General features: G+C 42.4%; 2 protein-coding genes across 5 annotated transcripts in view; one reads left to right on the top strand and one right to left on the bottom strand.

Annotated features, from left to right (window-relative positions):
• Positions 1 to 3,977, bottom strand: part of ESF1 (ESF1 nucleolar pre-rRNA processing protein homolog) — a 31,206-nt gene extending 27,229 nt beyond the window's left edge. The window contains exons 1-2 of one of the 4 annotated variants that reach the window (XM_058021353.1): positions 3,801 to 3,977; positions 244 to 922 (exon numbers count right to left, since the gene is read on the bottom strand). In XM_058021353.1, coding sequence (XP_057877336.1) covers positions 244 to 922 — 679 coding nt within the window. In that variant the 5' untranslated portion in view covers positions 3,801 to 3,977. Of the gene's footprint in view, positions 1 to 243; positions 923 to 3,696 lie in introns of all 4 variants that reach the window. The other 3 variants (XM_058021356.1, XM_058021355.1, XM_058021354.1) reach the window with 3 other exon arrangements.
• On the top strand, positions 3,727 to 12,031 carry NDUFAF5 (NADH:ubiquinone oxidoreductase complex assembly factor 5). Its single transcript, XM_058019470.1, has 11 exons — positions 3,727 to 4,305; positions 5,532 to 5,572; positions 5,791 to 5,854; positions 6,506 to 6,553; positions 6,655 to 6,758; positions 7,557 to 7,596; positions 8,536 to 8,733; positions 9,750 to 9,810; positions 11,056 to 11,139; positions 11,479 to 11,561; positions 11,676 to 12,031. Exons 1-11 carry the CDS (start codon positions 3,727 to 3,729, stop codon positions 11,760 to 11,762), a joined length of 1,389 nt encoding a protein of 462 aa, XP_057875453.1. The 3' UTR covers positions 11,763 to 12,031.
• The last annotated feature ends 3,905 nt before the right edge of the window (positions 12,032 to 15,936 follow it).

Raw genomic sequence — 15,936 nt, 5'->3', positions numbered from 1 at the left:
CTTTCCTAACTAACCAACAATTTCAGCTCCAACAATTAAAAGGACTGGGATGTTCACAATCTTACTGAAGAATCAGAACTGATTCTATACAGAGCTGACCAAGTCCAATCCTTCAGCAGCACTGAATCTGAGTCAGCCAGCTATTTTATAACTAATCTTGCAAAATATCTTCCATGGATAAAACAAAAGCATCAACGTGCAAATGAACACAACTGAATTCTCCTTGTTATTTGAACAACTAACCTGATTCTTTTATTTTCCCTCCTGGGGAGTGGTCCCTCCTGAGAGCTTTGACTGACTTGGTAGCACTTTTTTGTGAAGACTTTTCCTTGTTTTGAATGGAAATGGGTTTTCCTCCTTGCTTGTTTTCCCCTTTGGCTGGAAGGCCCTTGTTTCCCTGAGAGGGATCACCTTCCACCACCAGTTTCTGTGAGTCTTCTTTTAAGCTGAACTTAGATTTACTTTTTTGTCCTTCTTTTTTAAGGTCATTTAGTTTAGTCACTGCTTCACATGTTTGGTCCACCTCTTGTTGAGTTTTCTTGCTCTCCTCCTTTGGGAGGCCACCAGCAGGGTCCTTTGCAGAATCTCCTTGTCCTTTACCTTTAACTTTCTTTTTCTTTTTTTTCTTTACCGCAATTTCTTTACTCTCCCTCTCTGAAAGGTCAGAGTCAGATTCTGACAAGGCATAAAACTTCCTGAGGTTCTCTGCAGAGCTGTAGTTAACAGGGCGCCCTCTTTTATCCACTGTGTACCTCAGCTTGAACTTCTTGTCATGGAACATGGCTCGGAATCTCTTGTCGATCTTGACTTTGCGCTCCTTCTCAGGCATCTCCCAAAACCTGGGGTCCCTCGCGACGCAGCTGAAGCGGCCATCGCTCAGGATCTCCTCCATCTTCGATGCCATTTTTGAAGACTTGGACATCTACAGTATGGAAACACCAAACATTCCTGATTTAAAAAAACCTTCACAAAACTGGATTTCTGACCTACACCTAAGAAGTTCTTACCAAAAGCATGTATGGCAACTTCATGGCATCACACGCCACTGTTACTGTGATATTTTATGAAAAATCCCTTTGCCAGGATTTTTCTCCTGAAAAGCCTCAGAAAAAAATGTAAACAATTATCTGATTGCTTAGAATGTGGTCTAGAAGTTGTTTACCAACAAGAGCATCTTTGATTAGTTCCATGGGAATTGTTTTTACTTAATGACCAATTCCAGTCCAGCTGTGTCGAGACTGATTTGTCACAGGTTTTTATTACCATTCTTATCTAGCCTTCTGATATCTCCTTTCTCCTTCTTTAGTATAGATTTTATATATCATTTTCTTCTAGTATGAGATCATAAAATAATAAATCAGCCTTCTGAAAACTTCAAGTCAAATTCTGATCTCTCACCTCATCCTAAAAACCCTTCACAACACCACAACATGCCACCTGGTTGGAAGGGACCTCAAGGACTCCCTGGCCCAACATTTCCTGGCAAAAGCATTGAATATACAAGATGGCCCAGCACCCTGTCCTGCCAAATCTTGCAAATGGGAATCTATTGGTTTCTTTGGGTCTGGATTGAAGGCACTTGAGATGGTAGTTCATGTTCAAACTCAGGTGTTTATTATTTGTTATCACTAAAACAGTCACCCAACCATGAGTTCATTAGCAAGGCACAAAATGGCAACAGTCTCTTGTTACAAGGTCTTTTAAAGCTAAACTATCCTATTAAGAAAGGACACCCAGATTATTTTCCCTTTTAACCCAATAACTGATCCCAAAGAGCTGCAATGGGGACTTTTCTGCCCAATTACAAAATGCCACCCAAACCCATGGAGAAGGAGGAAGAAAAAGCACAAAGGAGAAACTCAGGAAGACACTTTGTGGCTTCCATCTTGCTTCCATCCACAACATAGTAAAAATTCCCAAACCTAAATTTCTCACCAAGTGATACACCGACACTACTCTCTATAATCTATTTCACACCTTAGTGGATTCCAGTCTATCTTGAAGTCTGGGAAACTTTCTCTATGAGTGAGGGTCAAAGTCAGTGCTCCCCTGAGAGTGAGGGCACCCCAGAACAGACAGAGAAATATTCCCAGTGCCCTGGGTTTCCACAGGAATCCACTGTAGTAGGAATCCTAGTAAAATATCTGTATAAGTGGCTTTGCCCCAATCCTAGTTGTTCTAAATGGGCTGCAGCTGTGCTGTCCTTAATTGGGCAGCAGCTGTGGCTAATGAAGATACCTGGGATAAAAGGGGGTGGGGTGGCTGGTCAGGGAGAGCCTTGGAGGAGCCCTGATGAAGAAGCAGGAACAACACTGCTGTGAAGAGCTGTGTGTGAGAAAACCACCCAGAAGGTATGGGACTCTAGAAATATGATAATCACAATATGAAATACAACAATCCACCACTTCCCTGGGGAGATTTTTCCAGTGGTTGAATGTTCTCCTTCAGGAAAATTTTCCATCTAAATGGAATCTCTCCAGGAATAACTTGTACCTATTGCCCCTTATGTTTTGTTTTTGATTTCTTAGAAAAACAGTCTTCAGCTTCTCTGTAGCCACCTTTTAAACCCTGGAAGGTGAGGATGAGGTCTCCCCTGAGCCTTATTTCCTCAAGGTGGAACAAACCCAGCTCTCTCTGCCTTTGCTCACATAGCAGCTTCCCAGTTCTTTGGCCATCCTCACGGCATTTCACCAGACCCTCTCCAGCCTGTCCATCTTCTCTGTACAGCAGGAACTGAAACTGAACACAGATGTGACCTGACAAGCACGATTTGGCACAATGACTTCTTTATCCCTGCTGGTGATGTCTGGCTGATGGAACCTGTTGGCTTTGACACAGCAGCAGATTTAAACAAGCCACAAATAATCCTGTACCTACCACGGTCTCAGGCACAAAACTTGGCTTTGCCAGCTGCACTGGGAGCTCAGAAATCCCCTGTGCCCTGGGCTGTGTCGAAAGCTCCAGGAACAGCAGATGAGGAAGGGAATTCTGCCCCTCTGCTCAGGTGAGAGCCCACCTAAAGTGCTGTATCCAGACCTGAGGTCCCAACACAGGAAGGACATGGAGGTGTTAGAGAAAGTGCAGAGACCACCAAGATAACAGGAGTTCCTCTCCTATGAGAAAAGACTGAGAGAATTTAGCATAGTTCAGCCTGGAGAAGAGAAGGCTTCAGAACACCTAACTGTGGCCTTCTATCTGAAGGGAGCCTACAAGAAAGATGGAGAAAGCCTATTTACAAGGGGCTGGAGTAACAGAACAAAGGGGAATGGCTTCAACCCAATAGAAGGTCGGTTTAGATTAGACAGGAAAAAAAAAATTTTTCCCTGCGAGGGTGGCAAGGCACTAGCACAGGCTGCTCGGAGAAGCCGCGGATACCTTATCCCTGGAAGTGTTCAAGGCCACGGTGGATGGGGCTCTGAGCAACCCGGCCTGGTGGAAGGCGCCCCGAGCCATGGGAGGGAATTGCGAACTATGTTTAAAATCCCTTTCAGCCCAGGCTGTTCTATGATCCTACGATACACCTGCGGTGCAGACACATCCCCCGCCCCGTGACTCCTCACCAGACCTTCCACGAGATTAACCAAGTGCGCACCGCAGCTACAACCCGCCAGCAGCGCCAGCACGCCTTCGGCCCCCACACCCGCTCCGTGCCCGATCCCAGCGACGCAGCCCCGGCTTCGCTCCGCTCACACCCACCGTGCCCGGCGCCCACAGGGAGGAACCCCGATGCCGCCCCGCTCACACCCACTGTGCCCGGCGCCCGTAGGGAGGAGCCCCGATGCCGCCCCGCTCACACCCACTGTGCCCGGCGCCCGCAGGGAGGAGCCCCGATGCCGCCCCGCTCACACCGACCGTGCCCAGTGCCCGCAGGGAGGAGCCCCGATGCCGCCCCGCTCACACCCACTGTGCCCGGCGCCCGCAGGGAGGAGCCCCGATGCCGCCCCGCTCACACCGGCCGTGCCCGGCGCCGCTCGCACGCCGCCCTCACCGCACGGCCCCTTCCGGCGGCGCTACGGCGGCCGCGGCGGGACACACGCGGCTCCCCGGGCGCAGGCGCGGAGGGGCGCGGAGGCCGGGCCGATGCGGGGCCTGGCGCTGCGGGCGCGATGGTGCCGCTCGCTCTGGGCGCTGCCGGCAAGGGCCGCCGCCAACGCCGCTTCTTCGCCTCCTCCCCATCCTCCTCCTCCTCTCGCCGGAGCCTCACCGGGCGCGTTGAACCCGTTCGACCGGCGGCTGAAGCGGAAGCAGAAGAACTGGGCGGCGCTGCAGGCCGAGCCCGCCAAGTGCGATTACCTGCGGGAGGAGGTGCGGGGCCGGGGTCACCCCGAGTGCTGGGGCCGGGTCTGGGCCCGCAGCTCAGGGACCATATTGAGAGGCTGGAGCGGGGCCAGAGGAGGGCAGCAGGGCTGGAGCACAGGGCTCTGAGAGAGCTGGGGTGTTCAGCCTGGAGAAAAGAAGAATCAGGGGTCACCTTATCAATCTCTGTAACTCCCTGGATGGAGCTTGTAGCCAGGTGGAGGTCGGTCTCTTTTCCTAGGCAGCCAGCGGCAGGATAAGAAGACATCGTCTTAAGCTTTCTCAGGGGGAGTTTCGGTTGGACTTAAGGAATTTCTTCACAGAAAACAGTGATCAGACGTTGGAATGGGCTGCCTAGGGAGGTGGTGGTCCCTGGAGGTGTTTAAGGAAAGGCTGGACGTGGCACTCGGTACCGTGGTTTAGTTGATATGATAGATGAGTAATGCGATGATTGACCCTCACAATTATTGTTGTTATATTGGTATTATCGTATTCCTGGAGTCCCAGACCTTTTGGGTGGTATTCTCACAGCAGCTCTTCGCAGCAGTGCTGCTCCTGCTTCTTCATCAGGGCTCCTCCAAGGCTCTCCCTGACCAGCCAACCCACCCCCTTTTATCCCAGTTATCTTCATTAGCCACAGCTGCTGCCCAGTTAAGGACAGCACAGCTGCAGCCCATTTAGAACAATTAGGATTGGGGCAAAGCCACTTATACAATAGATATATTTTACTAGGACTCCTACTATACACAATAACAGACAAACAGCATGCATAAAGGTTAAGAAAAGTTTTATAGGTTTATAGTTACGTTTGAACCCCTCACGTGGTTATCAAGAGACAGCTCGGGTTGGGACATCTGCTATTGCTGGCTTGTCACTTTGGCGACACCTGAGCTCCAATCAGGATTTGAGGAAAAGATCTCCACCCCTGGACAGCGAAGAAGGTTTGATGGACAGAACTTTGGGAGGGGTTAAAGGGTTAAAAGGCGAAACCCCCATTGTGTGGGTGAGTACATGGAGGGGAAAATCCCTTGCTCCCAGCACTGTAACCCTTTTCTCTATTCAGTCTTGTGTTGTATTTTTGATAAGGTTGAATGAACCTTTCTAAATTATGAAAAGCAAGTAATCATTTCTCACAGCTGACAAGGTGCTGGTTACTAATAGATTGTACTTGGTGGTCTCAGAGGTCTTTTCCAGCCTCATTGATCCTGTGGTTCTGACCCCGCCTCTCCCCCCAGGTCGGCGGCAGGATCGCGGACCGGGTGTTTGACATCACCAGGTGAGCCCCGCCTCGTCCTCGGCCCTCCCCTCATCCCCAGGGGACGGGAGCCCTGGGGATATTGCTGGATGCTGAGCCCTTTCCCCGAGGTACCACTGAAGGATGCTTGGTGGGCTGAGTTCAGTAAGGCCCTTAGAGATTAGCAGGTGAAACTTAATACAGTCTAAAAAGTATTTTAAGACTTGGTTCTGTTCTGTGTTGCTGATCTTATCCTTTAGAACGTTTCCTCTGGCTTTGGATGTTGGCTCTGGAAGAGGTTACATAGCTCAGCACTTAACCAAGGTACTGTGTCTTCATACTTACAGGTGTTTAAAGGAATTTCATATGTGTGCCTCCCTTTCAAATAGGGCTCTGTCACAACTTAAAACAATCATCTGAGTCTTGATTTGGTAAATGTTCCCCTCTCCCCCGCCCCTATACCTGTAGTTATAGCTCAAAGCTGAATGTTGCACAGGTTGTTCTTGATTGCTGCTGAAAACTGGGCAAACATGCAAAGGAAGTTACCTGTTATGATACAGTGAACTTTTAGTTTTGGGTAGGAATATGCCTGGTTTTTTGGTGACTCTTGGCCACAGTTAGTTGCTAAAGATAAGTGTCGTTGTGGAGGCTTTGAAGCCATTAACAGTTTACCATTCATGAACCACTTCGTACGTTAAAGTGATTCCTTGGCTTCCTTAATCCATGGTTTATGTTTAACTAAACTTATGCCTAAAACTACAGAATGTGTTTTCTGTAACCACTTCTGCCTCAGCTGTTCTCCCTGGGAGCAGGTGCCACATTGGGTGGGAAAAGGGCCTTGTGTTTTATATAAAGCTTCTATCAAGAGTGGGATGGATTCTTTCTAATTTATTCATATAGGTGTGCCAAAAAATAACCCATGTCCATTTACAAAATAGTTCACATACTTAATAGACTTTTAAATTTTTATTTCAGGAAACAGTTGAAAAACTTATTCAAGTTGATATTGCAGAGAATGCTTTAGTAAGTAGCTTTTTGAATGCTAAAGTGCTTCAGTTCTGTAATACAGGGAAGCAAAAGAAGTGAGGTTTTAATGAGCGCTTTTTCTTCCAACCCAACATTAGAAAAATGCTATAGAATCTGAAATCCCAACGATCAAGGTTGTAGCTGATGAGGAATTCCTTCCTTTCAAAGAAGATACATTTGATCTTGTTGTCAGCAGCTTAAGGTATGTACTAATAATTTATTTCTTTTGTTTGGTTAAGTTGTTAATAATGTTCTCTTCAGAGTAGCTTTAAGAAAATAAATCCAACAAAGTTTACTAGTCCGTTAAAAGGAATAAGAAAAGTACTTGTATAGTTAATATGAGCATGTATAGTAGGAGTCCTAGTAAAACATGCATTGTATAAGTGGCCTTGCCCCAATCCTAGTTGTTCTAAATGGGCTGCAGCTGTGATGGCCTTAATTGGGCAGCAGCTGTGGCTAATGAAGATAACTGGGATAAAAGGGGGTGGGCTGGCTGGTTAAGGGAGAGCCTTGGAGGAGCCCTGATGAAGAAGCAGAAACAACACTGCTGTGAAGAGCTGTGTGTGAGAAAACTATCCAGAAGGTATGGGACTCTAGAAATATGATAGCTAGAAGATAGGACAGCTGAGAGCTGTGGCAGCCTGAGAGCTGGGATTCTAGAAATATAACAACAGCAAGCATGCATTAGAAAAAACTGCTGTCCTGGTGGTTCTTCCTGTTTTGTTTGTTTGATTTCCTTAAAACACTTGCAGCTTCTCTCTTTCCTGCATTGTGGCAAACTAGTGTCCAGGGTTTGTTTTCTCACCAAAAAGAAGTGCTATGTAGATAAACTTCTCTTCTTGTTTGGTATTAGTTTCAAGGCGTTTCAGCATGGTTGCACCTTCAGAAATCAGTTTGTGGCTTTGGCTCCTGAAACTTACTTAGCTAATTAGGTAGTTACTGGCATTGCCTAATTTTGATTTAATCTGAAATTGTAAAATGTACACTTCTCTTATTTCAGTTTGCATTGGGTGAATGACCTTCCTAAAGCTTTCAAAGAGGTAAGAAATTGTTTTTTAATACTCTAGGTTAGCACTTGCCATTACTTGCATTGACCAAGAAGACTTTTTGGTATTGGAATAAAGCAAACACTTGTTTAAGACAGAAAAATATTTTTTTCACTAACTAAATTTTTTTTAGCTACCTAAATTCTTTTAACTATTTTTTTTACTATATTACATCTAAATTGCCAAGTTTGGAAGTAATATAATATAGAATCTGCCAAGCGCTCAACTGCACAGAATCTCATGACTGTTGGCCAACAGTCCCAACACACACACACATTGATTCAGTTGGTCAGTGAATCAAAACACACCAGAATCCAATTACCAATTCCCTTCAGGTAAACAGTCTTCCACAATGCATTCCACTTGTGAACAGCACAGGAGCAATAAATTAGATAGGAATTGTTTTGATCATTCTCTGCTTCTCCCGGGTTCAGAGAATGTGAATCTTGTGACTGTCAGCTGACAGACCTGACACAAAAACACACATATACACACAGACACACACACATGGATTCAATTGGTCAATGAATCAAAACACACCAGAATCCAATTACCAATTTCTTTCAGGTAAACAATCTTCCAGAATGTATTCCACTTGTGAATGACATAGGAGCAGTAAATGAGATAGGAATTGTTTTGACCATTCTTTGCCTCTCTCACTGCTTCTCCCAGGTTCAGAGCATGTGAATCTTGTGACTGTTGGCCAACAGTCCCAAAACACACACACAAAAAATGGATTCCATTGGTCAATTAATCAAAACACACCAGAATCCAATTACCAATTCCCTTCAGGTCTTCTTCCATGATCCATTCCACTTGTGAACAATGCAGGAGCAGTAAATGCAAAAAGAATTGTTTTCATCACTCTTGGCTTCTCCCAGGCTCAGAGAATGGCTCTCCCAGCCATGCCCTGTGTGTGTTTGTGTGTTGCAGATCCACCAGGTGCTGAAGCCCGATGGAGTGTTCATTGGAGCCATGTTTGGGGGGGACACCCTGTACGAGCTGCGCTGCTCCCTGCAGCTGGCTGAGCTGGAGAGGGAAGGGGGCTTCTCTCCTCACGTGTCACCCTTCACTGCTGTTGCTGATCTGGGACATCTCCTCTCCAGGGCTGGCTTTAACACCCTCACTGTGGTAATTATAAGTAAGAGAGCCATCAGGGAGGGCAATCCAGAACATCAGAGGTGCTGGAATATGAAAATCACTGTTTGCTAATGTAGTAATGACAAACTGCTTCCTTCTGTATGTGGTGCACCTCACTGAACAGGCTGCAGAAATAGCCTGGACTGCCACTGGTTTTGGCTATGTGGTAATTAATGGAACCAACTGTAGTGTACACTGAAGTGTATCTTTGGCTCATAGCCCGGTAGAATTTGGATGGTTTTCTTGAAGAAATGTCAGAGAGTATTAGACCTGCTTGAAAAAATTATAGACACTTGCTCTTTCTTCTAAAAACAAGAAGAAAATAATGGCATTTCAATTAAAATTTGATTGCATTTGAGCTACTAAGCAAAGCTTTTTAAAAATGTTGAAATAGTACATGCTTCCTAGAAATATATGATTTGAGCAGAAGAGGCAGATGAACAGAATTATAGAATGGTTTGGATTAGAAATCATCTAGTTCCAACCCTCCTGCCATGGGCTGTCAGTCATATTTTCTAGAGAAATCCATTTGCCCAGGGTTCTTTTCCTGGGAAGCTGAGAAGCCTCAAAGACAAAGGAAAACAATAATGATCTGATTTGCTTCCCCTGTGTTTTGCTGCTTTAGGATGTGTTTGGACATTGTTTACCAACAGGTGGTTGTTCCATTGGTTTCATGTGAATTATTTGACTTATTGACCAATCACAGTCAGGCTGTGTCGGGGCTCTGGAAAGAGACACAAGTTTTCTTTAGTATCTTTTAAGCCTTCTATAAGTATCCTTTCTGTATAGTTTAGTTTAATATTTTTTATATAATATAGTATCATAAAATATAAATCATAAAATTAGCCTTCTGAGAACATAAAGTCAGATTCATCATTCCTTCCTTTGTCTGGGAACCCTGCAGGTACAATAATGGGCAGGGAATAGTTTGGGTGTACAGCAAGGCTGAAATAATGCTGTTGGTTTAGTTTGATGTGCTCTAAAATTGAGTTTCTCAATTCTTCCAGGATACTGATGAAATCCAAGTGAACTACCCAGGGTTATTTGAGGTTATGGAAGACTTACAAGGCAAGTATGTTCTTTGTGGAAACATAAATGTTTTCTGTGTCAGTGCACCAGACACAGAACTATTTTACTGTGTGTTTCTTAACTCCAAATCATAGACTAACTAGTGTGGGTTGGAAAGAACCTTTAAAGGCCATCTAGTCCAACTCTCTGCAGTGAGCAGGGACATTTTGAACTAGATCAGACTGCTCAGAGCTCCATCTGCCCTGGTCTTGGATGTTTCCAGGTGTGGGTCATCCACCACCTCCCTTGGCAACCTGAGCCCGTGTTTCACCATCTTCATCACAAAGAATTTCTTTCTAAAAAAAATAAAAATAAATCTTACTTTATATGCAGCAGGGGAAGCATTAAGGTTTTTTCCTGCTGTCTAGTGAGTCAGGAGATTATGCCTGTCAGGAGGTTTGTGTTGGGAAGCACAAGTCAAAGATTTGCTACTTCATGCTCTGCTGTGAATGTTCTGCTTCCCTGGAGTTCTGTTCTGTGTGAGCCTGTTCAGTGTAAGGTGCAGAAAAGCCCTAAAAGGGAGACAGAAGTCCATATCCCACACACTGACTTTTCCTGTGAGCCTTTCTAATTAGCAGGGCAATCAGCAAACTGCTTTGGAATGAGAGTAAATACATCCTTAATTTGGAATATGCTGAGGAGCAGCCAACAATTGAGTAATGGTTTTGTTAATATTCTGATTGCATTTGCCATGGATTGTAAAGCAGTCATTTACATGCAGTCTGTTGTTACTGACAGCAGCTCAGGGCATTTCTTATCTGGATCCACTGCTGTATGGATCCATTCCTTAATGGAAGGGCAACTTTTATGGGGCAGAAACATTCAGATGCATTAAATGATTAAAAATATTAGAATTGTGGTTACTTTGTTTTTTAAATTTCTTGGACTAGTAATTTTAATTATTATCTGTTAAAACAGTATAGTTGTGTCTGAATAAACCCTTTGTACTCATTCTTAAAATCAGTTATACTTAAACACCTAAATGGTCAAAGACTCAGGCTGATGAAGGAATAATTTGAAATGATTCTTAGCAATGCAAACTGTAAATTGCAAAGCATAGGAATTGAAAGTTCTGGATTGTTACACATAAGAAACTCACGTAATGATCTGTGGTATGTTCTCTCTTACAGTGAATAGCAGAGGAATCTGTACTTTGGTTTTATTAGAATGTGTCCTTAGTGCATGGCACTTAACTCATGGCATGTGCAATATCTTCTTTTCCTTAAAGCTAAAACATATTTTTAGGTATGGGGGAGAGTAATTGCTCTTGGAATAGAAAGCCTCTGCTGCACAGGGAGACAATGCTGGCAGCTGCTGCAATATACCAAGGTCAGTATTTGAGACTAATGAGTTCATCTAAAATGACTTTAAGAACATTTTTTCTATCTTTTTTAATGACCTTTTTGTAAAAAACTCCCAAAAATCTAAACAAGCCCAAAGCAAAACCAAAAACCCCAAATACTTGAGAAAAAAATGCCATTATCATAAGCTATTTTTAACCTTAATTATAATGCCAGGATTTGAACTGTATTGATGCACCAGTGTGAGATATTTTTATTGTCCCAAATCTTTCACCAGGAGTCATTATGATGAGTATGATGTTCTGAGAGCTGAGTGTTTCTTAGGGCTGACATCCTGTACCTTCTCTCTCCCTTCCTGCCCTAACAGAAATGTATGGGAACAGCAATGGCTCTGTACCTGCCACCTTTCAGATCTACTACATGATTGGCTGGAAATACCACGAGTCACAGGTAATGTGAAGCTCTTATTTTCTCTTTGAAGGTACTATATAAGTAAGTGATGTTTTAAAAGGTTTTTACATCATATTTTTGTTTAAAATTAGCCCTATATTTTTTTTCCCTTAGGCAAAACCAGCCCAGCGAGGTTCTGCAACAGTTTCATTTGGAGATCTGGCAAAAATAGAAGGACTTCTTAAAAGAGGAAAAAAATAATTGTTCTTCAGAAATAATAATGGTCTTGAAACTTCTATAAAAGTTTTAATTGCAGACAGTCTTCACTTGTGCTTATTTAGTGATGACATCCTGAAATGATAATAAAGTATCTACTATAGAGCTTTTTGTACTGTGCCACAGCATTATCTGTGAGAAATGGTGTTAATTTTTTATTTCTAGGTAAATAGCTGAGCATTTTGCTTTCTCAAGTCTTTGAGAGGACTATTCAACTCTCAACTTTTTATTAAATTTACTATTTTCAAACATAATGCCTCTTTTAGCATTTCAGTATCACAGGCTGCTCCAGGTATGGTTTACATGTCTTGAATGCATTTTTGAATGATTTCCCCAGGATAGTAGATCATAATAAATAATAGTGTATTGTAAAAGTGTATTTATGAGACATCCTATAAGAGAAACTAGCAGCAAATACAAATATACTAATTATTATGGTTTTTATGTGTTGGAGAAGTATGGGTAAAAAGTTACTTTAAGAAATTTGAAGTAAGTGATACTTGATCTAAATGCTAGTTGAAAATTACATTTACACATCACTTTCCTGTTTTCTGTGTCAGAGGCAAAGAGCAAGAAGAGTAATTTTCTCTTTAGCTGTGCATGGAGCTATGACTTTTCCTGTCTATAACTGTGTTGCCAGAAATTGATATTAATTGCAACTATGACCCATTAATATGAGAAAAAATCCCTGCCCAGAGATTTTGTTTGATTGTAGCACTCATGGTGTTGGGGAGAAATGGAAAGGATGAAGTCTATACAACCAAATATGCAGTTCCACAAGTTTTATCCTAGTATCTGAGTGGTGTATCAATCCTGGTGGAGCTAAAGCCTTTTTATTTCCTAGGCTTTTGTAAGATTATCCACCAGGTGGAGTTTGACACAACTTCTGTGTAGCACAAACCCAACATCCAGGTAGTCAGGACTCTTCCCATCTGCAAAGTCTTGGTTTGGGTGTTTATTTTATTGACCAAGCTTTGACTTTGAAGAAGAAATGGGCAGAGAAGGTACAAATCATGAGAAAGAGGGCAGCAATATTCTGTCCTGTTTTTGCTTGCAAGCCTAACCCCTAACTATTTGAGGGAAATGAGTTCATTTTTTTTTTCCTAGAAAAGAACAATAATTCTGCTGAAAAAAGGGGGAGAGGGACTCTAAATGGTCTGTTAACCTTTAAAGCTCTCTAGAGACGAAATCTAATACAAGAGCTTGTTTCTGTGAAAGCTTCTGTTCTTTAATACTCCATCAGTGGGCTCAGTGCAAGATACTGCATCACTCTACAGGTCCTCTCTGGCTTAAATAAAGTCCCCTTGTTTCTGGAGGAATCTCTGGTTTCCCAGATAGAGGTTTCTGTGAAGTTATGTGCCAAATTCATGTAACTTTATAAATCATTGCTTTAGTAGGTTAATTTCCAGTCACTTGAGCTGGTGGTTGTGACTCAGAAGTGTTAAGGGAATGAGGAGGTGGAATGTGCTGGGTAAATGTTAATTGGAGAAGTGCTCCTACTGTGCTCCTTTGAAGTATTTGAGTTATGGTGAAAGGGAAGGATTTCCAGTTCTTTGATTTCATGTTTCATAGATGGCATACATAAATAGTAAAGTGTTTTGGTAGTGCGGAAACATCTTCTGAACAGGAAGAAAAGATAAGTAGCTTTCCTCCTAGCATTTTGGGGGAAAAAAGGTGTAGATATCCTATTAATTTGAAAAATTGGGGAGTAATAAAAGTAAGGAGTAGTAAATATGGCATTGGTGGAATGTGGGTTGGAATTAGGGAACATGTAACAGGCAGGCAAGGTGTTCATTTCCCTGTCTGTGTTTGAATACCTACCTTTTGTGGGGCTTGTTAACTGCATTTATGGGGTTTTTTCTTGGAGGTCTAGGTTACTTCTGGTTTCTACTAGTTGCTTGAATAAGTAACTTTGAAAACACTTGGTTTACTATGAAGAGATATTTTTGTCACAAGGCTTCTGTTTCCTTTTAATTAAAACATTTTTATTCTTTTTCAGATTTAAGTCTTTATGGCTTTCTAAAATGGTAATGAAGAACAGGGTTGCCAGTTACTAGCCTAGTACTTTGTGTGCTGAGAGCTTTTTCAGAGCCAGTATCTCCTAAAAAGTGGTTGTGAAGGTGATGTAATGTCTCTTGTAAGCTTAGTTAACTTAAAAAGCTTTATGCATAATACAGAATATTTTTCTCCTGAATACAGAAGGAGAGAAGAATTCAAGGAGATAATTATTTTGATTCATCAAAAGCTAGGAGCACATAAATAAAAATAAGTTTAGAAGAAGCATGGTTGCACTTAACGAACATGAGTATTTTTATTTTAGAGTTTGAGTCACAGATCAGTAAGTAGCTGGTCTGGGTCTTTGGTTACAAGATCTGTCAATGTTTAGTTTTATTCAAGTCTGTTTAGGATAAAGGAATGAGATCCTTACTTTCAAGACTAAGAATTTCTGAAGTTAAAACATGAGAGGACTCTTCATTACCTCTAATTTAAAAAAAATGTCATGAGCAGAAGTACAGAAGTGAACCATGCAAAATTAAATTCAGCTGTATTTCTTTACACTGTTTAAAAAAATATGAATGACACTCTTTTAATGTTTTCTGGAAAAACTGGGAGCTAACGCTGATCTTTCAGTTGCAGGGGGAGAAACACACCAAGCTTTCATATGGTGTTTAATTGGAATTTTCTGAAGCAAAAACCTGATCTCAGGGATTAAATTCATTAGAGCATCTTGCTTAAGAAGCCACTTTTTAGAAGGCTAGCATGTATGTTAAACCTCTTAAGTTTCCATTTGTCTAACTCAAAGATTTAATATGCACTTTTCAAAGATGTAGTCCATTTTTGCCCAAGTTTTGGAGCCATTATTTTGGAGAAGTGCAGTTATTGTAGTCCTTTGATTGGAATCAATCTGAGTACTGAAGCAAATGTGATTTCCTGAATATCTTGGTGCTGTCAGGTGAAAGAAAAGGAAAAGAAAAATAAAAACCTGAGATAGGTAAGTTTAGTTGAAGAGTGTTTAGTTATAAGAGTGAAGCAGAAGACACCAAAGGAGTTCATTTGATGCTTGTAAGGGGAAAACAGCTCATGCCTTACTTAAAACAAGTTAAAATTGAAGTGATTTGTTGATTTATTGATAGCTTGTAATTAACTGTTAGTCCATGAACTATACATGCAGGATTAATAGCAGCAATATAAGAGATAAATGACTACTAGACCCTTACAAAACCTTAGTAAACGCCTTCACATACCTAAACACACTCCTATAGCAACCCCAAAATGCTCACCCCTGTCCCTTTAGCAGGAGGTTTCAGTGGTGTGAGCCCACCCTTCTCAGAATGTGTTCCTGTGTGTGTGCATCCATCACCTGAGGAGATGTGGAGGCTGTTCCTGTCCCCTGCTGATCCATCCAGCTGTTGGGGCAGGACCCCAAAGGTGACATGTGGTGGTGTTTGCAGGGGTCCCAGGATGAGGGAAGAGATGAGAATGTTGATTCCATGTTGCAGAAGGCTTGATTTATTGTTTTGTGATATATATTATATTAAAACTATACTAAAAGAATAGAAGAAAGGATTTCATCAGAAATCCTTTTCATAGAAAAGAATGAGAATAAAATCTTGTGACTGAGACAGTCCAGACAGCTGGGCTGTGATTGGCCATTAATTAGAAACAACCACATGAGACCAATCACAGATGCACCTGTTGCCTTCCACAGTAGCAGATCATTATTGTTTAAATTTGTTCCTGAGGCCTCTCAGCTTCTCAGGAGAAAAAAATCTGAAGGAAAGGATTTTTCATAAAAGATGTCTGTGACAGTGACATCCCAGGAGTGACCTGTGCTTGTTGAGCCCTGTGTTTTCAGCCCACTGCCAGGGGAGGGTGTTACCTCAGGCCCTCACGGACTCTGAGGTGCCAGGGGCACTTTCTTGCTATCAGACCAGGTTTTCATTGCCTTTTTCCCCTGCTAGAAATGTTACAGCTTTTTATATTTGATTTGATTTTTTTAGCTGATTTTTCTTTCCTATCAGAGGTCTCTTGATAACTGCCTGATTACTATTTCATGTGGCCAATGGTTATCTTCGTTTTCAGGAAATCTCAGCAGATTTTAAGCAAACACCCTCTCAGTACTGGATGTTTTCTATTTCTATCACAGCAGCTGATGTCC

The sequence above is a fragment of the Melospiza georgiana genome, chromosome 3, assembly GCF_028018845.1.
Source record: "Melospiza georgiana isolate bMelGeo1 chromosome 3, bMelGeo1.pri, whole genome shotgun sequence".
NCBI lineage: Eukaryota > Metazoa > Chordata > Aves > Passeriformes > Passerellidae > Melospiza > Melospiza georgiana.
This window is presented reverse-complemented; position numbering and strand designations above follow the sequence as displayed.